The 26,921-nt window shown below is 38.5% G+C and overlaps 3 protein-coding genes across 8 annotated transcripts in view; 1 reads left to right on the forward strand and 2 right to left on the reverse strand.

The window, feature by feature from the left end:
- Nucleotides 1-26,921, reverse strand: part of LOC134800238 (transport and Golgi organization protein 2) — a 99,470-nt gene that overhangs the window by 10,634 nt on the left and 61,915 nt on the right. The gene's annotated exons all lie outside the window — the stretch shown is intronic.
- Nucleotides 5,617-11,382, reverse strand: LOC134800237 (ubiquitin recognition factor in ER-associated degradation protein 1). Of its 2 annotated transcripts, none has more exons than XM_063772740.1 (7): nucleotides 11,269-11,382; nucleotides 11,075-11,189; nucleotides 10,150-10,304; nucleotides 9,520-9,649; nucleotides 7,398-7,540; nucleotides 6,506-6,709; nucleotides 5,617-6,204 (listed from the first exon to the last, which is right to left on the reverse strand). In XM_063772740.1, the coding sequence occupies exons 1-7, from the start codon at nucleotides 11,269-11,271 to the stop codon at nucleotides 6,049-6,051; spliced, it is 906 nt and encodes a 301-aa protein (XP_063628810.1). In that variant the 5' UTR covers nucleotides 11,272-11,382; the 3' UTR covers nucleotides 5,617-6,048. The 2 variants fall into 2 exon arrangements, with proteins under 2 accessions (XP_063628810.1, XP_063628809.1); XM_063772739.1 differs by having other exon boundaries at nucleotides 5,619-6,204; nucleotides 11,075-11,195; nucleotides 11,269-11,378.
- Nucleotides 14,304-26,921, forward strand: part of LOC134800159 (clathrin heavy chain) — a 55,049-nt gene continuing 42,431 nt past the window's right edge. For 2 of the 3 annotated variants that reach the window (XM_063772630.1, XM_063772628.1), the window contains exons 1-4: nucleotides 14,304-14,446; nucleotides 14,603-14,708; nucleotides 15,871-16,096; nucleotides 25,836-26,090. In XM_063772630.1, the coding sequence (XP_063628700.1) occupies nucleotides 14,667-14,708; nucleotides 15,871-16,096; nucleotides 25,836-26,090 (523 nt within the window). In that variant the 5' untranslated portion in view covers nucleotides 14,304-14,446; nucleotides 14,603-14,666. Of the gene's footprint in view, nucleotides 14,709-15,870; nucleotides 16,097-25,835; nucleotides 26,091-26,921 lie in introns of all 3 variants that reach the window. The other variant, XM_063772629.1, reaches the window with a different exon arrangement.

The raw sequence follows: 26,921 nt of genomic DNA on the forward strand, positions 1-26,921 counted from the left end.
ATAGTGCTTAAAATAATGGTATTAATTTATAAATAAAAAATAATTTTATTCAGTAACTTGCTTTCCCAACTTTGTGATGCTACTCATTCCTAATCTAAGGCATTTTATTATAATTGTATATTATGTTAGCAAATCAATGGCTACTTATTGAACATTACAAAAGCCGTGTCCACACAGAGCGAGCATACGGGCGAGGCAATTTCCACGCGCGTATGCTCGCTCTGTGTGGACACGGCTAATTCTTAATCCCTTGACCACAAAGACGTCAACTGACATGCGCGGCTACAGCCCAAAATCAACCTTTCTGCTTTCTAACAAGGTTTACAATGATGCGCCGCACACTATATGCATAGTGTTCAAAGGGTTAAGAACATTCTGGTATATAAATTTTATAAAATAAACTATAAGGCCAGTTTTCAGGATAACTTTGGTCTTGTCACATGCACTAACATTTTAAAAGTATATTTTTAGTTAAGAATATAGCTGGATATATCAAGAGTACACACAATTTGTTCAAAGCAAGGATAAACAAATTCAGATTTGGTGCATTTTCTATGAAAAGGGACCTTATTGTCGATGGCGCTTACGCCGCACAGCGTCGCGCGGCATTGTATTTATATCGGAGCATCGTTAATAATGGCGTAAGCGCCATCGATAATAAGGTCCCTTTTCATAGATAACGTCACATCTAGTGAATGTGTGCACACATTTGCTTCAGATTGAGCACATTATATGAATCTTGCATGGTTAAGAAAATGATTGATATTCATGAATCATTTACACACACTGAAGTTGCCAATATGAAAACAATGTTTTAAAATATAAAGAGCAATAAATTAATGAATTTTAAGTATAACTTTTCGATGCTAAGTTTTATAATTTAAAAATATACTATGACTATACGTTGATTATTTAGTTTTGTTATTATTATTTGTAACATAAGGTCAGAAAGCTAGTGTAAGTTTCATTTCATTTAAATAGTTTTATTGTGTATTATTTGTCTTGACTTGGAAATCAATAAAACAAGTTATGTATTTGTAACTATATTTTTTTATACCATGACTGCTAGCAACCATCATTTTCCTGGTCGAATTTTATCATTTATAAAAGGCTAATTGTATGTAAATTTACAATTAGAAACAGGAAAAGACACATGTTAGTAGGTAATTGTAGCAAATACTTCCTTATTATGTTATAGGGATATTGTGCAAGGGGTGCTAATCGCCATCTTTAAAGTATAGTTTAAATCTATAATTCATAGCTTGTAAATTATGCGGCCTCAGACAGACGTTGACGTCAAACGTATAACACCCCTCTTTTTGCGTCGGAGGTTAATTATTTATGTAAAATGATCACATAAATTTTGATAGAACTTGGCCCCAAAAACATCATCAGTAGGTTGATTCGTACTTCACCTTGAAATTAAAAGCTTTTGGTCCAAAGTAGAGATCACGTATTTTTATTTCACAGAATCTTTCAATACAATATACGGCCATACAATATAGTGGAGTAAACGAAGCAAGATGTTGTATGGAGACCCATGCATTAATTCCTCAGTCGATGAAATTTTGCTTGGTTATTGTATAGTATGAGCCGAAACTAACATATGAAATATCCAAAAAAAAAAACACTCCTAAGTTAGGTTTTTATACGTAAAAATACAAATCTGTTTATATATTGAACCGAGTAATTCCTCCGTCCAAAATTATTTTATCAAATAAGTTATTTGTATCAGCATGTGATACTAGAAAAAAATCAAAAACTTTTGTCAAACATGAGAATATTTTTTTATGATAATTCCTTTTTTTGGTGCTCATTTTCATCGGAAAATTGCTCTGTCAATTTTTTCTTCTTATATGATCTTAGAATATAATTTAGCGTAGAGGGTAAGAAAATCCAAAAAAAATGCATACCCAAATTTATGTATTTTAGAACTATTAAAAACTGAGAGTGGAAAATTTCTCAGCCTGATTTCTTTTTAAATATATACTGAGTAGTCACGTATACACTTAAATCCAAAATATCCAAAAGAAATATCATCCAGGACACCGAAATTTTGGAAGCGAAGATAAATCCATCCCGCGGTTACGCAATAATGTACCGTCTTCCTTTAGCAGTTTAGTGCAGATTAGCGTCCTTGTGCTTCTAGTACGACCCGACCGCGTGACCCGCAGCCTGCACTTAATGGCTCCTCTACACGATGGGCCAGCGCCGGCCACTCCAAGGGACGCAGCCATGCGGTAGAATGAGATAGCAATATCACTTGCTCCCTCTAACGCTTAAATGCGTCCCTTGGAGTGGCCGGCGCTGGCCCATCGTGTAGAGCTGTAGAGGAGCCATAAGAAGGGAGTTGTCGTTGTCACTAGTGTGTGATTCTTTACACTACATTTGCTTGACCAAGTATATTTTACAAAAAAAATATTGCAGCAGTGGCAACATTGTAGTAAGTTTTTTGGTCTTGAATTACGTTTTTAGGGTTCCGTACCCAAAGGGTAAAACGGGACCCTATTACTAAGACTTCGCTGTCCGTCCGTCCGTCCGTCCATCCGTCCGTCCGTCCGTCCGTCCGTCCGTCTGTCACCAGGCTGTATCTCACGAACCGTGATAGCTAGACAGTTGAAATTTTCACAGATGATGTATTTCTGTTGCCGCTATAACAACAAATACTAAAAACAGAATAAAATAAAGATTTAAATGGGGCTCCCATACAACAAACGTGATTTTTGACCAAAGTTAAGCAACGTCGGGAGTGGTCAGTATTTGGATGGGTGACCGTTTTTTTTTTGCTTTTTTTTTGTTTTTTTTTTTTGCATTATGGTACGGAACCCTTCGTGCGCGAGTCCGACTCGCACTTGCCCGGTTTTTTTTAGTATAGAAAAGCAGCAAGCCGCCACCGCCGGGTAGTATAGGGCGAGGCGCGGCGCGCGCGGGCGGCGGTCGGTACCGCTCACGCACCCCGCTTGTACTCCGCTCCCTACACACTGTTCCCGTTATGTTTCGTTTTTAATGCGCTCGTTATTTTTTTGGATGTTTTTATAGATGAATGGAAAGAAAACTGTGAACTTAATTCAATAAATAAAATGGATAGAGAAATTTTCCACAGCGAGTAAAAAGGCAATTTCTGAAAATAGTATAGTTACATGGTAATTTTTTTGGATTTTCATTTTGTAGGTATAAAACGGCAATAAGCTGGCATTCCAGTGAAAAAATTAGACTGAGCAATTTTCCGGTCCAAGACACACCAAAAAATTATATTTTATTAATATTGGTATTTCTGCTGGGATATTTTTTTGGATATTTCATATATTGTTGCAATACGTTACATGAATATGTCCGGTGAAGAAAGTTTGAACGGAGCATTTTTCTGTAAAAAGATATTAACGATTTGAGACTTTAGGTATTTACTTTAATTCTATTATTATTATTCTTTGGATATTTATACAATACTTATTATTTATTGATACTTTATCATACTGTAAAGTTTTTTCTGGCTGAGGAATTACTGCGGGGTCCACTACCTTTATTTACTACATTAATAGGCTTATGTATAAAATCTACTTAGGATGAGGCCACAAGACATGTTTGACAAATTATTTCTATCACTATTATTTTTCAATAAGTATAATGCAAACATGGAATGGTATTAATATTGCCAGAAAGGATAGCTCAAGAAATAAGTCTCTCATACATGATAGTTGTGGTCTTTTATTTTACAAATTATTTGCGTATCTTATGTTCTCTCTAAAGCAGCTTACACACCATCGCACCGCACCCAGGTCATTGTGCGACGCACCCATAAGTAAGAGCGAGAAAGCGATATCTCTTTCTCGCTCTTACTTATCGGTGCGTCGCACAATGACCTTGGTGCGGTGCGATGGTGTGTTACGGCTATAAGGGTGGTAATTCATCTGTCCTATATCTTGGTCCAATGTGTATTTGCATCTCGCATCTTGCTTAATGACAGAGTGAGACGCAATGCACATTGGACAAAGAAATTGGTTAGTTGGAATACCACCCTATTACATATTATGTGACCGTGACACGAAGAGACCTTTATGCTATAGACAGTATTTCCACTTCACTGTTTCCTGGACTATTATATAAGGAGTCTAGTAGCCTGTTATCCTGGGAGCTACCATGAATGTCTTAGTTTCTGCTTCTTTGTCTCTATTAGGGCTCAATTTAGACGGTGCGAGAACTCGCATGCGAGTTTTATTACATTGCGTTATTTGATCAGTCGGCTGAGTTGATGTAACCTCAATGCCACACTATATAGCCCTCTAAATGAGCCATTACTCTTGAATTTGAGTGCAGAGATGGTGGTAGATATATAATAGAAACTTCAGGACCTGATTCAGGACCTGAAGGTTCAATAGGTTCAAGTCAAACCTACCTGATCACCAATATCTGTTAAGTTACTTTTTTATGATGTTTCACCTCGTGGGAGATTAATGGTCAGATTGTCGCCTCTGCAGACCCTCTAAAATTTCCTGTGTTATTTAGCAGGTCACTACTACTAGGTAAGACCGTAATAAGACATTGGCAGTGCGCCGTGTAAACCCCCCTTGAAGTCTTGGGAGAGTTTCGCTTGCTTCTATTCGTGGCTGGATCCAAATACCTGCCTTGAGGCTTCGTCATACTGTAGCGAGGCTTAAGCGCGATGCAAACTATAGGGTGCCCCCACCCTGCACTTGCTGGATCGAAAGCATAATACGCGCCTCACTGCAGAGTGTCGAAGCCACACTGCAGTGAGGCGCTCCAGCTCTCTCACTCCAGCTCAGGCTGCCTGCCTACTGGAGCAGTGAGGATGAAAATCCACCGATGAAATTGCGTAAAATCTCCGATCCACTTTGTGCTATTAGCCGGGTCCACACAGAGCGAGCATACGCGCGAGGCAATTTCCTCGCGCACAAAGCGCGCGCGCGATGCACGTCTACCCAGGGACCGGCCCGCTATCCCTTATAGAGGGTTTTGCATAAGGCTTAACTCACCATACCCTTTGCCAGACGAAACCCTTTCATTTTGCTTTTAAAGCCGTTATATAGCGCTAGCCCATTTGAGTAATTGGTAGCCCAATACCCTTACAAAACCCTTATCATCCGCTGCGCATATGGCTTATAAGGGCCACCCTTATACCCTTATATAAGGGCTTCCCTTTAGCATATAAACGTGCTAATTTAAATCGTCTGGCTTCTTCATAAAGCACACATTACTTCGAATCCGAGCGATCGTCGGCGGCGGCGTTCCTTTCATGTTCGCGCGCTTCCAACGTCCAAACGATGGAATTTAGTAATCCTGTCTCTTTCACGCAAGGCTGAACTACGACAATACTAAAGGGAAAGCTTTATAAAAAGCGCTTAATGATAAGGGTAACCCTTAATAAGGGATTGCAAGGCGTATAGGCTAGCAGTAAGCAATTGCAAAGGGCTAGCCTTATGTTTGGCTAAGCTTTTCGGTAAGGGCTAGCCGAATTAATGGGCTTGCAGTTCAAATGGGAAAGCCTTCACAATGTGTTAGCCTTGTTTAAGGGACGCCCATTGAAAGGCTTTTATCGCGGAAAGGGTTGTCCGGTCCCTGGTCTACACTGGCCGTTTTGTGCGCGAGGAAATTACCTCGCGCGTATGCTCGCTCTATGTGGACCCGGCTATTGGTCGATTTTTACCTCGCTCCCCCAGTTAACAGGTAGCCTTAACCCACAGACAAGACATCCTCCAGACTGAGCATAGTAGCTCTACCCCCTCTGCCACAAATACGGTAGTTTTACTCCATTTTCGAGTCGAAAGTGTCTTTGTGTGACGTCCGTGTCTTTGAACGGACCAATCACGGCACGGGACCTCGCTCACCTCGTCCCCCGCACCCCCGTATTTTTGGCAGCATCGGTTTCATGAAATAATAGCTCTAAACTCCGTCTAGAGGATTCCTACTCTATGCCTTAACCCGAACGGATGAATGTTCTGAGCATGCACACTCGACGCTGACGCCGACCGCCATTCGTTTGTGTTGTTTTAACCAATGGCGGTTGCCGTCAGCGGCGTAAGCTGTAGATGATTAGTTGGACTTGGCAGTGCGCAGTGTGAACCCCTCCCCCTTGAAGGCCTCGAAGGGCTGGACGGGCGTGTCCTCGCGCGCGCTGGACGGCCGCGTGCGGATGAAGCGGATCGTGCCGATCTCGTACTCGTAGTCGGGAATGCCGCGGACGTAGGGCTGGAACGAATGGTGCAAGTTTCACGTCAAATACTTATTAATATTATGAAGTATATTATTAACCTTAGTTGGAGATATAATCATAAACTCTCACTCTCATTTCAAGGTACGTTTTATAATGTCACTAGTCATACCTGTCGACTTTGCGCCGCGTGCTCCGAGTCGCTCTCGCTAACCAGCTTCTTCTTGCCATCCAGCCTGTTCCCCTCCCCCTTGAAGAGCACGAAGCCACTGGGCTCGGGCATGAGGGCTGCGTGGTCATGTTCCACCTCGCCCTGTGTCTCTTATCATAAACTCTTACCTGTCGACTTTGCGTCGCCGGCTCGGAGTCGCTCTCGCTAACCAGTTTCTTCTTCTTGCCATCCAGCCTGTTCCCCTCCCCCTTGAAGGCCACGAAGCCGCTGGGCTCGGGCATGAGGGCTGCGGGGTCATGTTCCGCCTCGCCCTGTGTCTCGCGGCTTGGACGCTCATCTTCCTTGTAGCCGACGGGAGATTCAAATTCCACCTGTTAGGTTTCAAAATAGCATTATTATATGCTGTTTTAAGACACCTTTACAATGAGGACCAAAATGAGAATGATAAATGTATCCATGGGAAAAATAACCACATCGCGACAAATGCTACCTTATATAACTTAACCCTTTATAAGGCATAAGGGTGTCAAAAATTATGAAAAATTTTATCATTTTGAAACAAAGCTCAAAATTATTTCGGAAATATAATGCTCTTACAAAGGCTTAATATTAATACCCTTTTCCGCGAACTAAAATACATCACTAGAACGGCTAGAACCTCGGTCATCTGACAATGACAAGTTGCCCAGTACAAACAGAAACACACTCAACTGACTAATGTAATATGCCTTCGAGTCTGTGCGGAAAGAGAAGAGTCGTAGAATGTATTGGATCCCATACATTTCACGACTCTTCTCTTTCCGCACAAACTCTATCTCCTTGTACCAAGGTTAATAAATGGATCCAGAACGTTCTGTGTGGACCCGTCATTAGACCATTAGGCCAGTCAACATTAAACGATAGCATTCACGTTTATTACCCTTGGAGTTGTACTTGATGGTCGTCGTGGATCGTCGGTTGTTTGACAAGTCGTTCAGTACTCAGCAACACACTTAACTGACCAATGTATACCTTATCTCCTTGCCATAGGGTTTACAATCGTTCAATAATTTTACTCACGTTCATATCGCACTCGATGATGATGACCGCGTTCCCGGGCTTGGTTTCCAGCACGCACAGCTCGTACACTTTGGAGTTGTACTTGATGGCGATGACGTCACCGGTCGTCAGGCATGAGAAGTTACGTAGACAGTTCTCCAGTACTGAGAAGCGTAATTATATATGTAATCAGTAGTGTCCGACCGAAACATGTTTTTTTGCCGAAACCGAATGTTCGGCTTTGGCTCTAGTTTCGGCCGAAACCGAAACTTTTGTAGACTTGTTAAAATCGTTGAAAAAATCTCATAAAACCGCTTTTACACACATATTATGGGGCTGTCAACACCCAATGTCCTTGAAATTGATGTTACTTAAGCAGTTTTTTAAGAAAATTACTAGAGTTGGACCAAGATAATTCTGCAACGATTTTGATAAGACATGCAGTGCAAGTGTTACTTTAAACGTCAAAACTTCTATGAAATGATGACGTATAAATAACATTTGCACTAGTAGCACTGCGTATGCTATCAAAATCATTGCAGAATCTTCTTGGTCTAACTCTATTCATTCACCAGTCAAGCTAACATGTAGATACAGGGTCAACCAAAAAAGCAACCAAAAACGCGAGCGCAGCGAGCGCGAAATTTTTTGTTAACAATATCGCAAGGCCGGGTTCCGATCTACACCTGGGCCTAAAAGTCCGAAGTGCCCCAGTGAGGCGAACTTTCATGCGAAGTCAAAGCCGTGCTTCAGGCTTCAGGATAAGTAGTTAAGCACAGACTCCAACCAATGTCCATTGTATTAAAAAGCGAGACCGCAGACCGAGCATGGCGCAGCGAGGCCAAAGGCTAAGCTGAAGTAGAGGACATGTGGAACACAAACCAATGGTAAATTGAGGTAAAAAGTGAGGCTAAGGTCGAGCATTCGTATGAAAAACTGTACTGGGGACACTTTTAAGGGTTTTTTCTTCGTTTTAATCAATAGTCAGCTGTTCAGCTTCGCAAAATATTAACTATTGAGAAAATCAACTTTGCGGCCCTAGTTGAGTTGAGCGTAGCCTTTAGCCTCGCTTAAAATTTGCCATTAGAGGTAGATAGAAAGATGACTGAATAAGAGCGAAAAAGACATCGTTCGACTCGGCCAACGGCTACGTGCGACAGTGCTATCTCATTCACTCCGATACAATTAGACAGTGTGCGCGTTATAAGTATTGACAGCCTCTTAAGACTGCGTCGACCGTCCAGTGGCGCTCTCATTAGTGGAATTGTGTTTTATAATAAACCAATTAATTTCTGTACCTATACATGAATCAGTATATGTAGATATGTATTAATATTGTTGTCCTACTTATTCCCCAACTTTTGGTCTTTGTCCGAAGTACCATTTCGTAAGTTTCGGCCGTTTTTTGGCCGAAACCGAAACTACAGCCGAAACATGATTTTTTGGCCGAAACCGAAACCGAACCTTCGGTCGGACACTAGTAATCAGTCAGGGCAATTGGGAACACCATGTGAGGAGAAGGTCCAAACCACAATGCACTGCTAAATTAGTGTGGTGTGGTTCAAACTTTGGCTTTTATCTTTCACGGCAATTTTTATAGCAAACCAGGATTTCGGATGTTGGCTGGAAGCAAAAGGGCTCGCGACTGAGAAGGGTTTTGGAGACCCCTGGGTAAAGGTTTGGCTGAATAATCTAGCATTATGTTTGAAACAGAAACTGATAAAAATGTAAAATGTAGGTAGAGCTGGTTTTACCACTGTAACTCTAACCCAGTGTTCCAATTGTAAATATGTATGTTTAACCTTAGCATAGCAAGTGTAATTGGTGTAAACCATAAATGTGAATAAATAAATAAATTATCCCCCTCACTCAGGGCCGTCCTAATCTATGCTGAGGCCCTTGGGCACATAAGAATTTGTGGGCCCTTTTGGAAAGTAAAGAAAGCGAATTAAACTAACATTTTTCTACTATGATCTTCTATTCACTATGGGTAATCAAATATACTGTCACTGTCTGTCCTTCGGAGCCCCCAGAGGATGGGGGCCCTGGGCACGAGCCCCGTGTGCCCTTATGGTAAAGACGGTACTGCCCTCACTAGGAAGTTACTGCGTGAAGTTGCCCAGTGGAGATGTGTGTAATTTACCTGCTTTAGGATTGCTTATGTCTAAGAAGTCCTCAGAAAGAGGTTTGAACTTGGAGAATGTTGCAACGGGCAGGGACACACTCTCAATCTGGAGCAGAGTGCCCTCCTCCATCACCAAATTGGCCATCATCTGTAAATAATAAACTTTATACTTTTATCAGATTTTTTTTATTTATTTAGCCTATTAGAGCAGTGGGACACTGCTGGGCAAAGGCCTCCCCTAATTCCCGCTACTTGTCTCTGTCTAATGCACACTCCCGCCACTCCAAATCATAGACTGCTAAAGAAAAATAAATTGTGCATTAATATTTAAATGAGAATATTTCAATATTAATGCACAATTTATTTTTCTTAAAAATTACCTTTCACATTCCAAGCGTGATATGGATTCCTGGATATTTGAGATTTTTAGCAAATCCTTAGATATGTCTTTGCCAAGGAAGGAGACAAAACTATTATTTCTCGTGCAAAATAGAACTGCTAATATGAATATATTGTTTGATTGTGAATTTACCAAGAACGCAAAATAAAATATTTGTTTGCATACAAGAAAGCATGACTATTTTTTCTTGGCCCATTGCACACTATTCTTGCTTTGCAAGCATGATTGAATAAATAAATTTAACATACCCAGTGTGGCAAGTACACCTTCCCCTCATCTGCCACAAACTCCAACACTCCGCAGTGTGTGGACCTTTTGGACTTCTTATTGGTCAGTTTGAAGATCATGGGATACTCTATATTCAACCTCGTTAGCTGCTCTAGCGCTGACGGTGGCATGATTACTGGAAACACATTCCAATTAGAATCTTATTCATATTCTTGCCCTTTCCATGTCATGATTATGACAATTTCTTTAACATAGTCATGTGCATACATCGGGGTTTTCAGTGCAGGAATGATTTCGTGTATTTATAACTGTGTTTATTGTATGGTAATTACCAAACTGAATTAAACGTAGGTAGTAAGGTCCAAATGTGCTTAGAAATGTTAAATTAGTATCGTTTTTTTACAGTTTTTACCTGTTATTTGGCTAGTGTAAAACATTCCCACACCAAAAACCCCGATGTATGGTCATGTGTCACCCTTCAAACTTTCAGTGCCAGCCCGAGCTACAAGCGTAGTTGATAACACGGTAAAAACCATATGTACAGTACCGGTCAAAAATATATCACCTTCTGGTTTTACAACATACCTTTTTAGGATTCCTAGTTGATTACGGAACCCTAAAAAGGTTTACCGTAAAAACCTGAATGTGCTATATTTTTGACCAGTACAGTAGCTAAAACGCCTATGAACAGAGAACCCGCCTAGCAGGTCACTGGCAGTGAATGTGTTAGAAAGACAATTCTTTAATATTTTTTTGCAAAATTGGTCAAAAATTATATGACACTATGGCTATTATCTACTATGTACATACTCTTTAATATTGCTTACACAGTAGATGTATAATTTCTACAATACCTAGACATATAACAACATTAGTGAAATGAATGAAAAACTGATAGATAAGAATATCTCCTTTGTAACCAAAACAATTTGAGTATTCGCTAACTTTTGCCTCCTCTCTCAACATCCTGCCTCTCGTTTCCTGGCAGCATGGACACTGAGAAGCATCTGTAGGTCATGTTGAAAGGCCTCGATATTTCATGAAACATGTTGAAACCAAACTGAAACTGAAACGTGTATGTTAAATTATTTATGAATAACATTTCATATTCTATAGTATACAACTACTATAATTCCTACCATTTTGATATTGTTTATTAAGTTTACTTTATCAGAAACAAAGATATTTTAATTTATTGCAAAATCATGCACACACAATCTAGCAGTAGAAAATAAACAGCGATTTGACAGCTGACAGCTGATGTGACACAAAGGAGGACTTGGCAGAGTTAAAAATATTCAAGAAAAATTGCAAATCAACATTTTTCGTAGAAATCTAAAATATCTGAAAATATCTTTGCAGGGATACAACAAAGTGAGAGAAACTCGTTAACCTTTGTTATTTACTTTCTGTTTTTATAAAACCATCACGTCTTGATTTATTTTTTTAATTTGTCCCATAGAAGGTAGGATCGCATAGAAGTGGTATACGCGTGCCTCCGTGAGGGACAAAACATACGCAAATGCGACACTGTGATTGGTCGAATTCATTTGTTGCCCACCATTCTCCATACTAATAAAAAGGTGGGGAACAAACAAAAAGTGAGACTGTGACAAGGACAAGCAATAATACCACTTTCTTTGCTACTCCTACTGAAAGATACATAAGACTATCCCGTTCTGTCAGTTACTCCCGCCACTCATGCCAGATCCAGGTATATCCACGGACCTAGAGAGTAAACCGGACAGAGTACATTAGCCAAAAAGTGTGTCCACATGAGAAGTCAAGGTGGGCCGTTGCATCTCTTTCTAATTAGGGCGACCATAAGTCATATGTATGTGGGATATTAGGATAACATTGAATATATAGTTTGGCCAGGATCTTTTCTTATTCGTGCATAGTTATAGAGAATCATACTGTATTTTCGCTGTACTAGTATTATGGCCTGAAAAGGGATGGATATAGTTTTTTTCTCTTCTGTAAAACGCTTCACACAACCTTAGGCACTTAATTTAGTTGTTCTAAAAGCTGTTGCTAATAGGCGCACTGGACCACGAACATGGTGGATCGTCAGGAATGTGGTCCGCCGTAACGTCTGTCAAGAACACGGGTATGAGTGAGAGAGATAGAGAGACAGATATGGTGACAGAATCAGAGGGTCTACCGCGAACCAAGTTCGACGTGTTGCCTCTCTGTCACACTTACGTACGAATTTACAAGTGCGACAGAGAGACAAAATGTCGAAAGTGGTTTGGGGTAGGCCCTCAGGGCAGTGGGGGATTTACAGTATTTGCCGTCCTAGACCCCAGGCCCTGTAGCAAGCACTAGACGCCCCTTTCTCAGCACCCATCATATAGACTGCCACCCTAGGCCCGGGCCTACTCGGCCTTAGAGCAAATCCGCCACTGCCTCAGGGTCGCGTGGATCCGCTACGCCCGTTTGTTATAGTTTTTAACTAGGACGCTTATCACTGGAGCATAAATTAAATTAAAAAAATAAATATCAATTATCAGGCGACTAAGGCCCATAGATACATACCTTACAAACTAACATACGTACAATAGTAAAAATCTTACAAGCTAAAAATTATTTCGGCGTCACCGAAAACCATAAACACCGAAGTTCGCAAATTGCGAGCATCTTTCTCTGTCACTGTAATTACTCCTTTATAGGAGTAAAAGAGAAAGATGCCCGTAATTTGCGAACTTCGGTGTTCACGGTGGTAGGCCATCTGTGCGAAAAGAGAAGAGTCGTGAAATGTAAAGAAACTAGTGATGTGCCGTTCCCAGTAAATTTTCCAAAGAGGGTAAGCCCTCATACGCACGAGCGCTTTTTCAACGCGCGTTAAAAAAGCGCGTTAGAATGAAACAAATGGAAACATGTGTATTTGTTCACACGATGGTGGTGGCGCTTTTTATCAAGCCTTGTTTTTTTTTTTCGGCTTTAAGCGTTGGTCGTTAAATCGAATTTAGCGTGTGAACGGATTCAACCCCTTTTGTAACGCGCGTTGAAAAAGCGCTCGTGCTTATGAGGGCTAAATTCCCAGTAACGTTCCTGGTATCGTCCCAAAAGTCAGTAAATTACGATAAACTTCTATTTTTCTTTTATTATCTATGTGTTTTTTTATTATTATAACAATTTATAAATGTGTCTGTAATGTTTAAGGACTTTGGATTTCAATTATTTATTCTGTATTGGCTCTCATTTCACCAATTTAAACATGCCGAAATAAATACATACCTATTTATGAAAACTTACGTTTAAGTACGTAATAAGAATTGTGTAAAACCATAAAGGAAATGGTAAAACTGGTTCACATCGTGCCGACATCATGGTCACCCTAATGAGTTTGACAATGTCTAACTTGTATTTTTATCGTAAAATGTAATAATTGTGGCTTCCTTGTGAAACGATATTACACAATTAGAAATTATTTCACTCCCACAACCTTTAACGCAGCATTTCTTCACCATTTTTAAGAAATTTTGCATTCACGTGTTTTGTAAATATGTCATCAGGTTAGGGATACCAATTAATATTCAAACTTACTACTACAATGTCTACCATATCAAAATTAGTGTTTTTTATTGTTGTGCACATGCTTGGTTAAATCAGTTAATAATATTGACATCATAATTATTTACAAATTTCCTAAAAGATATCAGAACCGTACTCTGAATATAGCACTTAAATAATATAAGAAGGTATTTAATTTTAGTAGTATATTGATATAAATACTACCACAATGGTATATTTTTAACATTGGCAACATGTGCGAGTGAGACACCGCGGCCCACCTTTGCTATCTCAAGTGGACCGTTTTCTCTGTACTGGTACGAACGTCTTTCTGGCTCTGTGATAAGGTTCAATTTAGTATAACAAAAAAAAGTGACAGTTCACTCCTTCTTATAACTCCATGGGTATATCCTAGATTCATGATTTGTCCACATTCATTTTTTTATGCGGACATCCCTAAACTAAGTGTTGCTAGAAGTTTTAAGAATATCATGAGAATATCATAAAATTCTCTTTAGAGAAAATAAACCAATCAAATTTCTATTCTTATTATTTTCTAACGAAATTAAGCTTTATTTTATTGTAGACTGCTTATCAATAAAAGCTAAACATTAATTACAGCATGATTGTGAATGCATCGATTACTCATCGCCGAGTCTACCTTTCTTTTTCTCTCTGATATTTGCCATTTCATTTGTATATGTGGCAGCTGCGGGTGTTGTAGAATTTTTCGTAATTTCTCCACATATTAGAGAAGTTATCAAGCCCTATTTTTCCTTAATGTAGAAATAAATCGATTGTGTGAGTGAATAAATAGCTACGTCATTATAAATCCATAATTTATTTCATAGATATCCGGCCGTTGTCATTCTCGCTTTCAAGTAACGCCATGTTGATTGTCAAAAGTGTTTTCCGATGAGACAGCAGTGAAAAGAATTTTTTGTGTTATCATTTCAGACTGCGATTTCGAAGAGTCGCGTGTAATTTAAATCGGTCTAGTTGGAGTGAAGATCTAGCAGCCATGGCGCAAGTATTGCCTATTAGGTTCCAAGAGCACCTGCAGGTATGTACGCCCATCGATTCGATGAACATAGACGTATAGCGGCTTGACGGGGGTGATAGATGATTCAGTTGATGAGCAGGGGGTGTCTGATGGATGTTTAGTGCATTAATAAGTCGTGTAGGGAACAATAGTACCTGGTAGTGACATTGCGCAATGATGGTTGACAGTTTCCACCCCCTGCTCGGGCCGTCGGGAGTGGGTGCCCGGTATTGATTTGCTCCACATCCACCTCTGGATCATATGTTTCCAATTCGTTGCCAAAATACATTAGCCAGGTCAATACCGCGCTTTCGCTCACTTCATTTTATAGAATTGCTCCATGCCAACTTTTACTTTGAATGAAAAATCTTTACTCACTTTACACATTCATTGATAACATATTTCATTCATAGTTTCAGGAGAGCATCTTACTATTTTTCTTGAAATCACAAGTTTTCTAATCTTACTGGAATCCAATAAAAATAAAGCAAACTTGCTGAAAGAGAACATAGTAACAGAATTTGTATTATTAACAAAGACCAAATTTAATATTATCTGATACACAAGATAAAGATAATGAATACTGCTTTTATTTTAATATTTTTTTTTTTCCTTTTTTATTGTGGGATGTACCATATTACAATCTATAAAAAAGATGTGGGTTTGAGTCCTACATTGACCAGAGTTGATCATCATTGATTTTTTCATTGTGATTGACTTCTGTACATACAATTTATAGACAGCTTTTATTCTTTATTGTTTGTATTTTTATATAAACTCTAAATGATATACTCTAATGATGCACTTGTTTTGCTTTACAAAAAGTATTTCCTACTAGAAGTGCTAAGTATCAAGCTACCAGCAGTTCAAGCTACCCTCTTTAATGTTAAATATTTGTTTTCAATTCTGTCTTTTTATAAACTATTCACAACTTTTTCTGTAAAATAAATAATAGACTGATAAGTTAGTAAGTTGATAAATATGTAATGATTTGGGTTTTCCACCAAACAATAAGCATAATTATTCAAATATCACATATATTATTAATCAATATTGCTATAATGTAGCTTTACTAGTAAAAGGATTTAAATACCATTACTTGCCACAGTATTTACACCCTTAAAGGCTTTTAAGATATGATATAAATCAGCCTGTCAAACATTAATTAATATAATTGTTACAGCTCACAAATGTTGGCATCAATCCAGCATCCATTTCCTTCAACACCCTCACGATGGAATCGGACAAGTTCATCTGTGTCCGGGAGAAAGTGGGGGAGACGGCGGAGGTGGTCATCATCGATATGGCTGACCCCACCAATCCTATACGGAGACCTATCAGTGCTGATTCGGCCATTATGAATCCGGCCAGCAAGGTTATTGCGCTGAAGGGGAAGGCTGGTGTTGAAGGTAAGACATTTATTTATGACGAAATGTACTTTTTGTTATTGCTGGTTGCCATAGTTTCCCTTACCTTTTCAGGTTATACACCTATAAAAGTTGCCACATAAGCCTTAACTACACAAAATTGATATATATGCACAAGAGACTTAAATTCGTGATTTTATAGGATTTTAATTTACAATAATGCGTTTTTGTGGCGACAATAGGTCTATGTGTATGGGTTGTAACTTGTTAGTGTAACTAAACATGTTGTATGTGTAAAATGTTTTCAACATAATATCTTCTTGTGAGACCAAACAACAACTGAGAAATGTTGATTAATCTGTATACATGCAATGCAATGAACGGGCTAAATCATTAAAGAAAACATGGGACCTAGAATGTACATATTCTTCAAATGTTGAAAAGGATGTTTTGAAATCCAACTCTCAGTGGATGAAAATGTGGTTGAAAGTGTTTAGCTTCTAGGCTAGTTGCACAGACAGCAAATAATTACTTTTTGTTGACTTAACTGCCCACTGTCATTATCAGGAAGCAATTATTAGAACTTTAGCATAGTGATAACACTAAATGCTTATTATTAAAACATCTGCCTGCAGACACAATTGGGTGGTTATCTTTATCAGTCATGGATGTGGGTTCAATACAAACAAGTGGCGCTTGGATGGGGTTATGTAGGAGAGTACAAACAAAACTAGGAAATATTCAAGAATTTTTCGTAATTTTATTTTACCCGTTTATCTATGACCCGTCGATCTAACTTTGGACGCATAGGTTGATGAATCCAGCAACATAAAAACTAGTTTGATGTATTCAAAAGGTACTTAAATACACAATACAGTACGTAGCGGCCCCCTTTTTAACAAGCTTTTATTAGGTCGACCTGTGTATGTAACTATTTAATCAAATCTTGCAAGTTAAATTTGATCCACTTCCCGGTTTCCGATTGAGCTGAAATTTTGCATGCATGTATAAATCGGATGACAATGCAATATTATGGTACCATCGAGGTGATCTGTTGATGGAGACAGGAGGTGGCCTTAACAAGCTTTTATTAGGTTGATGTAATGGAATCTAAGGTAACTAATTTAACCATCTTCCAAGGAGCGTAGCGTCATGAAAATTGGCAGCTGTATGTAGTTCTGATGACAATACAATAATATGGTACTGTCGACCTGATCTGATGATGGAGACAGGAGGTGGCCATAGGAACTTTGGGATGAAACAACGCAACCTAATTGTGTTAGGGGTTTTTAGAATTGTCTCGATGAGTATTAGTTGTCTGTCGTAAGAAAAGTACAGTCAGCAATAAAAGCTTGTACCAAAAATGAAATTTTTGCCAAAAACTTATTTAAATACCTGTCGTTAAATTTAAGTAATCACGATTATTTAGCAGTGGCGCTAGTGTGCACGTTGATGGGCTCTTAAGTTGTAATAAATTCAACAACAACTTAGTTTTTATCATTTTATTTCAGTCTTTATTACTTTGTCACTACAAAAAGAAAATAAGCAAGAGCAAGCGGCGGAAAGCGCCGAAATTCTAAAACGTAACAAATATAAGAGCCTCGGTAGAGAGTACCATTTTGTACCATTTGGTGTTGAAACTCTAGGTCCATGGGGTCCCAGCGCGCATAAGTTGTTCGCAGAAATCGCGAAGCGTCTGGTTGACGTAACTGGTGACCGAAGAGCTGGCGGCTACCTCGCACAACGTATCAGCATTGCGATACAGCGAGGAAATGCCGCCAGCATCCTTGGTACAATGCCTCAAGGGCCTATTTTAGATTTAAGCTAGTTATTAATTTCGTTTAGTAGTACCACTGTATATATATTGTATGTAAATAAATGTCTTATAATAAAATATATATTATAGAGTATTGTGAAACTATTAGAAGAAAATATAACAGAGTGGTCAATCGATCATCCATCAATCCTTTTTCCAACTAGTACCAGTTCCAATATGCAAATAATTTAATAACTTGGTTACATCATGCATGAAGCCGCCCTGTCGGGATAAAGATAACAGGCCGGGTAGTGAGTCACGCATACATTACCCGGAATTCTGTGTGTTCGTTATTGTTTACTGTTGGCAACACGCCCCGTGAACTGACCTTTGCATTTGGAACTCTTTATGTGACCCTGCAATTAGGACCATACGTAAATGAGGCATTTCCTCTTTGTTGGACTTGATAAATATGCAACATTTATGTTGACCATTTAAGCCTTTAAATATTAGGAAGAGGGAATATATTTTCCATCTAATTTTTACCTTAATTTAAAGTGATAGGGTTCAATTTTGCATAATTTCTGACACCCTTATGCCTTAGGGGCTGTCCATAAATTACGTCATCGACCCCCCCCCCCCCCCTAAAATCATGCTTCAAATGACCCCGTTTCCTCCTACGTCATGCTACCATCATCCGACGTCCAGACCCCCCCCCCCCCCTAATTTGAAATGACGTAATTTATTAATAGCCCCTTATAAAGAGTTGGATAAATAAAATAAATAAACATTATAGGACTTTCTTACACAGAATGATTAAGTCCCTCACTAAGATAAAGAATTAAGGCTTGTGTTGCGGGTACTCAGACAACGATATACAGGGTGAAATTTAATTCACTGGCCAAATTGAGACACCCGAAAGAACTCGAAAAAATATTAAACACGTGTTTTTTCTTTTAATACCGCTCAGTACATTTTTTTCGAAATAACTCATCATCAAGTTGTCCTAAAAACCTCGTACGTTATGGTGAACCGACAACTACCCACTACACCCGCTTCTCTCTTATCAGTTAAGGTCATTGACACCCCGCCCCTCCCGCTGTTTGCAATCGCGTCACCAATTATGAACCCTATTGCAGCGAGATAAGACGCTTACCTACATAAGTTGCTAATTTTTCCTTCATACTTTAACGGGCTTAGACCCGTCAAAATGCAAAGGCAACCCATTTTTAATCTAAAATATTCTTTCTGACTAATGACTATTAACAAAACGTCCGTGGCTTAAAAACAATGAGTAAAAACTAGGTCAGGAATCTTTGCATTCAGGCGTATTTAAAAAATTGAATCATCTTATGTACTTACATTTGATTAAAAGTCGACGCAATTAACGAAAGTCCCACGAGATGGTACTCTTGGATTCAATCCTTGTCTGCGAAGGCGTGGAACTGATTCCATTTCGTATAATCTTTGTGCACCACGTAAACACTCACCACTTAATAAATAACACCGTACCATCTCCTAATATTCCCGGTTCGAAAACATTTTTTTAAACCTTAGTACGCGCGCGATTATTATTTTAAGGTTGGCGAGTGACGAGTGACTAATCATTTATGCTAACCGTTATGTTTACCGCTAGCGCGGAATGGTTTAGACTACCCTCGAAATTGATAAACCTGCCTACCATCGCCAACACTAACTAGGTGGACCCTATTGCAACGATTATAAGGTTTAGTGAAGGTCAGATAAGGGTTTTGCTGATGTTGTTGTTAAAACCTACTATTAGGTTTGTTTACATTTGTGGTAATAGGGTGACCACGACTCGTGGAAAGTATTTAAAAATTGAAAAATTAAAATTAAAAAAAAATGTACTCTTTTTTTTCGCTAAATAGATTCCTTAAGTGTAACCTAGTGCCTGGAATGAATATGGCCAGTGATTTAAATTTCACCCTGTATATAACATATAAATACAAATCATAATATATAAACTAAACGGGCGTAAATATTTAAAATTTTAAGTCATATATTACGCCCCTCTCAAATATAGCTAAAGCTATAGAGAAAGATATAAATCTTCAAATTTCGATGTTCGCGGAAGCCGTCCTGTTTAGTCGCGCCTCCTCTTGAATTGCTGCGACGCCCCCTTTGCGGCCTTTGCACCGCCCTTCTTAACTTGAAAACCTTTGGATAGCTAAAAATTACCTTACTAAGCGCCACTTGCACCATCCCACTAACCCGAGGTTAACCAGTTACACCTGGAGTTACCATGGTTACCAGTACAATTTCACACTGAGTTGGAACTGGTTAACCCCGGGTTAGTGGGATGGTTTATAGGTGAATAGAATTCATCTTTAGTTTAGGGTGACCAGTTATTAGCCGGTGGCCAGTAATTGACGATTTACATTCGAATACCTAATTATCATTATCGACATAGGGTCGATAATGATAATTATTCAAATGTTCACATTTAGTCATTTATACAACCAAGGCTAAAAATATTTTTTATTACCGCGTCTGACCTTTTACATTAAGTGCAGCCGCCATCAGATATATCGGAGCGACCGAGGTGCTCAAAAATATCTGATCACGCACTCTAACGCCTTGACAATAGAGGCGTGTTCAAATATTTGTGAGCACCTTGCCCGCTCCGATACATCTGATGGCGGCTGTAGGTACAAGTGTTCCTATAAAGTAGAAATACGAATACGAATATACGGCCGAATGTTCGGTTCAGATTATACCGAACCGAATATCCGGTTGAGTTAAACCTGCCAAAAACGCTGAAAACATCCGCGATTTGCACTCCGCACATGTTTTTGACCTGACCGGCCGGGAATGTTTATGAAAAGAAAAGGAACCGTCTCATGCCTGACCGCGAAGCGCACACGCGTCGGCTAGCGGATGCAATACCGTTTTTACCATACCCCCCATCGTCAGGGGGCCCCGAAGGACAGACAGTAACAGTATATTTGTTTACCCAAAATAAATAAAAGATCATAGTAGAAAAATGTTAGTTTAATTCGCTTTCTTTACTTTCCAAAAGGGCCCCAAATTCTTATGTGCCCAAGGGCCCCTGCATAGTTAAAGACGGCCCTGAGCGGATGCCCTTAAAAAAGAATTTGTTTATTCGGTAAATATTCGGCAGTTTGAACCGAAATATACCCAAACCCCCGAATACGAACATTGAAAAATATGCCGAATACCGAATAATTACCGAATATTCGGCCCATCTCTACTATAAAGACATGTATCGATTAGGGTGTGCACGTGGGCGAGCTATTTAGGACAGGTCGTAACAAAAACGCAATTGGTCTCCGAAGGGCAATTTGTTACGGCTGTGAGGATTTCTGGAGATTTTGCCTACTGCGACACTTAATTTACTGTGATATTCTTGACAAGTTCTTTTCAGATCGTGCTAAGGTTTCATAAATTGATAATTATTTATTACCTACCAATTACAAAGTTGTCATAAATATTGGTTAGATTTGTTAACCCAGGGGATCCGTTTTTGTCGAGGTTGAGCTATGTGCTAAAATTGTTATATATAATGTCCACTTTATTTTTATCAACAAGGTACGTGAACTTGTGAAAAGTGACAAAAGTTAATTAACATCATTGTAGCTGGTTTGTTAGTGCACACCGTTGTATGGGGAGCTTGCACTTTGCGCTGAAACTTGGCACAGTTGGTTCTTAGCTGGTCCTGAGCAGATCCAGACTGGGAGACATCGATAGCCACCTCTCATTTAGTGGGGGGGGGGGGGGAGGGGGAGAAGTTCAACGCCGCAGCGCTTCACTTGGAGCAACATTTCTCTAAAACTATACCTATTAGGGCATGTGATATATCATTTTCGGATAAATTAAGGAAGAGAAATCTATTTTTAGAACAAAACAATGCACTTTCTAACAAAAAAAAGCATAAAGTAGAAAAGACTAAAAAACGTATTTTTGATTTATTTATAATAACAATTTTTTTTAAAGCGTTGCAGGAATCTGAAAACAAACAATATAGTCGTAAAGCTACATTTATTACGTTTAATAAAATATATGGTTTATTATACAAATCTCTTGATAAATGGGAGATAAAAAATAATATTTAATTACACAAACGGGTCTACCGCGATATAATTTCATTGTTTTTACCTTTAATTCCGACGTTTCAGCTGAGTTGCACCTAGGGTTGCCAGATCGAAAGGCGCTTTTTTCGGGAAAAAATATAATTTTTTCGGGATTTTGGAACTTAAGTCGGGAAAAAAACAAAAACAAAACAAAAAAAATTATAAAGATAAGTGTGTAATACAATAAGTGTACCTACTAATTTTATGATACTGACTGATACTGACAACATATGTACCTAATTAACAGTATAAGTGCCTTGGCTGGAGCTGTAAACTTATACATAGTGTTTGAATAAAGAATAAAGAATAAAGAATAAATTCAAATTAAAGTACCTAATTGTATTAAAAACAACGATATTTTACATTATTGGCACTACGCTCGACGACAGTTCGGAACTTAAAATTATTGTTTTATAACGTGAAGCTGTTTTTCGGGACAGTTTTCACTTTGTCGGGAATCGGGAACACATGCTAAAAATCGGGAGAATCCCGCCAAATCCCGACCATCTGGCAACCCTAGTTGCACCAGCTGTGGTCACGGAAAGACTTCTCTGGTCTTTTTTGTTGGGACGTCAGTCTTTCCGTGACCACAACGTATTAAAAACGATATCAAAGAGAGAAAATAAATTCTAAGGTCCCCTTTTTAAATATTGATCCTAGCGAAAAAGTTTGAATATCCTTTTTTGTAGGAAATTTTATGTAGATTATTCATGTAATAAAACATTTTTTGCTATTGGCCATCGATTACGAGTTATTTACGAATTACTAAAAAGGGGACCTTAGAATTTATTTTCTCCCTTCAATATTTTTTTTTATATTCATCCTAGCGAAAAAAAGTAGCACTTATATTATAAGAAATCTGAAACATTATTTACGTAAAAGATATTTTTTTGCTCCGGGCTACCGTTTACGAGTTATTTACGAAAAACTAAAAAAAAAAAACGATTGTAGAACAAATTGTAAGTAACTTTCCCACCTTAATAATATTTTGTATTGAGATCACTCTGACTCACGCTGTATATTATTTTTTATCTCCCATTTATCAATAGTTTTGTATAATAAAATATATATTTTTTTAAACGTAACAAGTGTAGCTTTACGGCTGTATTTTTAATTTTCAGATTCCTGCTACACTAATGGTGATTATAAAAAAATAAAAAATACGTTTTTTAGTCTTTTCTACTTTATTCTTTTTTTTGTTAGAAAGTGCATTGTTTTTGTTCTTAAAATAGATTCTTCATCCTCAATTTATCCGAAAATGATGTATTACGTTACGTGCCCTAATAGGTATAGTTTTAGAGAAATTTTGCTCCAAGTGAAGCGCCGCAGCGTCGTTCTTTCCCCCCTCCCCCCCACTAAATGAGAGGTGGCTCTCGACGGCTCCCGGTCTGTATCTGCTCAAGACCAGCCAACAATCAACTGTGCCAAGTTTCAGCGCATAGTCTCAAAATGCAAGGTGTCGTGCACTAACAAACCAGATAATTGTGCGGTTCCGTATTAATTCATACAAAGCGAAATAATCCTACTGAGTCATTAACATTGTCAAATTATCAACACAAGACGATCGCGCCTGTGCGTGTCACGCAAACGATATGTTTAATTAAATAATTATAGCCCTTAATTAATTGTAATAAGGTGTAGATCAGTTAAAAACGCCTGTATTAAAAGTATCTTTATTTGTTCTGGCATTTTCGACTGTAACCTTTACTTTCAGTGTTTATTCTAAAATCTGATGTTTAGATATCTATTGTACAGTGAAAACGTTCTGTTCGTGATTATTCTTAACATTTGTAGAGTTAGACCAAGAAAAGTATGCAACGATTCTTATAGCATACGCAGTGCAAGTGTTATTTATACGTCATAATGTCATAGGGACAGCCCAAACAGCATCCTAAAGATGATTGCTGATCATGTGTGTTGTCCTGTAATTAATGAAATTATTTTAAATGTAAAGTAAAATTTAGCTTTTAAGTACTAACATTATTTTTAAGACTGTACTAACAAAAATAAGATCATTGTTATCTTTATAATAAATAAATTGAAATTGAAATAGCCTCCTGAGTCCCTGAGGCCTTTATAAAGGATTTAATCCAAATCGAATTTTCAATTAAAATGGAACACAAGAAGGTTACAAATTCAAAACTGCAATAATGACAAGGGGGACTCAGGAGGATAGAAGTTTGACATTTAATATAACACTTGCACTGCGTGTGCTATCAAAATCGCTGCAGACTTTTCTTGGTTCAACTCTATTGTTACGGAAGCATGTCAGATATTTTTTAAACAATAAGGGTAGGGTAAACAACGGATTACGTTACGTCACATAAAGTATGGCCTTATACAGATCAGGGATGTTGCGAATATCCGCATCCGCAACCGCGGAACTTCCGCATTATTTTCAACATCCGCATCCGCATGAAATCGATGCGGAGCTTATGCGGATGCGGATGTCGAAGAAGTCGGTACAGAAACGTCTTATCGGCGGCATAAGTTCTAGGTGATTTCGTCTTTACCTATAACGAAATCGTCTAGTTCCATAAAAGTCGGCCAAGTTACTGTTTATGAAATATAACGTACCTATATTCTTGCTCAAATACAAAAGGTTGGGTTTTTTTAATAAAAATTACTAAAAATTTAATATTTGACGTTTTTTAAGTACCAAAAATTGTCATCCGCATCCGCGGATGCCTTTAAATATCCGCATCCGCGTCCGCGGACGTCAAAAAATCTGCATCCGCAACATCCCTTATACAGATACATCATTTTGAACAGTAAGCTGCACAGATGTAGTGCATAAATATTTTCCTTCGTATTTTCACGGAAACTTACGAACGTGTCTTGCTATTTCAGTTAGCCTCGGTACAAAAAGTACCGACATTGACTGAACTATCATGACAAATACGAACGTTTCCGAGAAAATACGAAGGAAAACAATTATGCACTACATCTGTACCTACTTTAAATTTAATGTTAATCAACTATTTTCGAAAATATCGATATTAGAAGGAACATTTTCTGTCTATATATATAGTATGATTTTATTTGAGTAATTAAATAGTAAAACGGCCGTTGATAACGCCTTCGATTACGAGATAAAGAAGTTAACTTCACAATTACACACAATTATCCATGCGTTATCAAAACCAACGAAGTATAACTATAGTAATTATATCATAGCATAATAGCACATATTCCGAGTCTTAGCTGAAATAACGGGGAATACCTAAACGAGGGCATAGATAAAACATGTTTATATCGTAAAATTCGTAAACATTAAGAAGTTAACATGCGTAGAATATGATAATTTGGCATTACCCCCCCCCCCCCCCCCCCCCGTTCGTAAAACCATTGTGTTTACGTAACTAGTGGGCGAATGTACATAAAAACTTCACTAACAAATAAATAACTAATAACTACCCAGTCTGTACATAATCTGTACTTTTGCGTATGTACGAATTTGATTAAATGCCTCATGAGTTTCTTAATTTGAAATAGGTGCACTATAAATCAATGAAAACAGATAATTCTGAATGAACATTTCGACGATTGCCATATATGCCATATATATATATTTTTTGCCATATATTATGTCAAATCTATATCTATTATCAATTTAATTAATAGACGGGGTAAGAACTTGCATGCGACTTTAGATACATTGCCGATGCCGACTATTGAACTGAGGTATAACCTGGAGTTCTTGCACCATCTAAAAGACGAAATATTAATGTCAAAGCACAAAAGGTTTTACCAGATTCGTACACAGGTTAAATAACGCGGCTCTGGGTTTAAATTCAGCGCTTGCAAAAGACAGGCTAGATTAGGCTTTTGTGCCTGGATCCTCGAATGGTTACGAAAATAGAGCATCCTAAATTACACTAGCAAACCATTAAACTATCCATATTGTCCACAGCCCAAAAGACACTACAAATCTTCAACATCGAGATGAAGTCCAAAATGAAGGCCCACACCATGACAGAAGACGTGGTGTTTTGGAAGTGGATATCGCTGAACACACTGGCCCTGGTGACCAAGATGTCGGTGTACCACTGGTCCATGGAGGGCGACTCCACGCCCGTCAAGATGTTCGACCGGCACTCGTCGCTCGCCGACTGTCAGATCATCAACTACAGGACCGATCCGAAGCAGCAGTGGTTACTGCTTGTTGGTAAGTCTCATCTAGCATAATCAAAGACCTCAGTGGATATCCTTGGAATATACTGGCCCTAGTTACCAAGATGGTGTACAGTCGACGTCAATATGTTTACACTTTTCGCCTTATTACCTAAATGACTAAGGTCCAAAAGTGTAAACATAATATCTTTGACGTCGACTGTACCACTGGTCAATGCAAATCAAACTTGTCAAAAACCATCTCTTTTCACGAATTGAATAAAGATAAATTGTTATCGAGTCCTCTGCCAGTATCAATCAAAATATAAAACAAGACCGAAGTGATCCTATAAGAGCTCCGTGAACAAAGTTTTGTACGGAGGTCTAAAAATAGTATTTTATACAATCGTGATATAATAGAGAGTTTTTCAGTCGAGTACCGTGTTTAGACAACGAAGCTTGCTGAGTTGTCTAAGTAAGGTACGAGATTGAAAAGCTTGATTATATCACTATTGTATACAATACTTTTTCTACGCGTCAACAAAAATAATACTTTAAACTAGTAGAATCATACAAACAAACCAAACCAAAAGCTAGCAAAAGATACGTGAGCAGCCGCGATACCTTCATACTGGTACGCGCCCCGGCGGGCTGGTCAACGACACCTTCTCGTAACTCATTAGGCCCTGGTACTTGCTCCGCGCTAAATTAAATTTTTAGGCAGTTGTTTTCTCGATTTCGGCCACCGTAGCCTATGGAGACTAACAAGCAACACTAAGTGGTTTTCGTAGTTTATGGATGTTGCTATATTAAGGGTGTCACATGCGCGTTTCTGACTTATGAAGCAATTGTTTCTACTATACAACCTAAAATAAATAATTATTTT

Source organism: Cydia splendana, chromosome 19 (assembly GCF_910591565.1).
Source record: "Cydia splendana chromosome 19, ilCydSple1.2, whole genome shotgun sequence".
NCBI classification, from domain to species: Eukaryota; Metazoa; Arthropoda; class Insecta; order Lepidoptera; family Tortricidae; genus Cydia; species Cydia splendana.

What these genes read in the sequence shown, in the direction of transcription:
- LOC134800237 (XM_063772739.1), bottom strand. An exon ending in AGGTGTACTTGCCACACTGG is followed by an intron (nt 9,650 to 10,149) that starts GTATGTTAAATT and finishes TATTATTTACAG; the next exon opens with ATGATGGCCAATTTGGTGAT. An exon ending in CATAAGCAATCCTAAAGCAG is followed by an intron (nt 7,541 to 9,519) that starts GTAAATTACACA and finishes TACGCTTCTCAG; the next exon opens with TACTGGAGAACTGTCTACGT.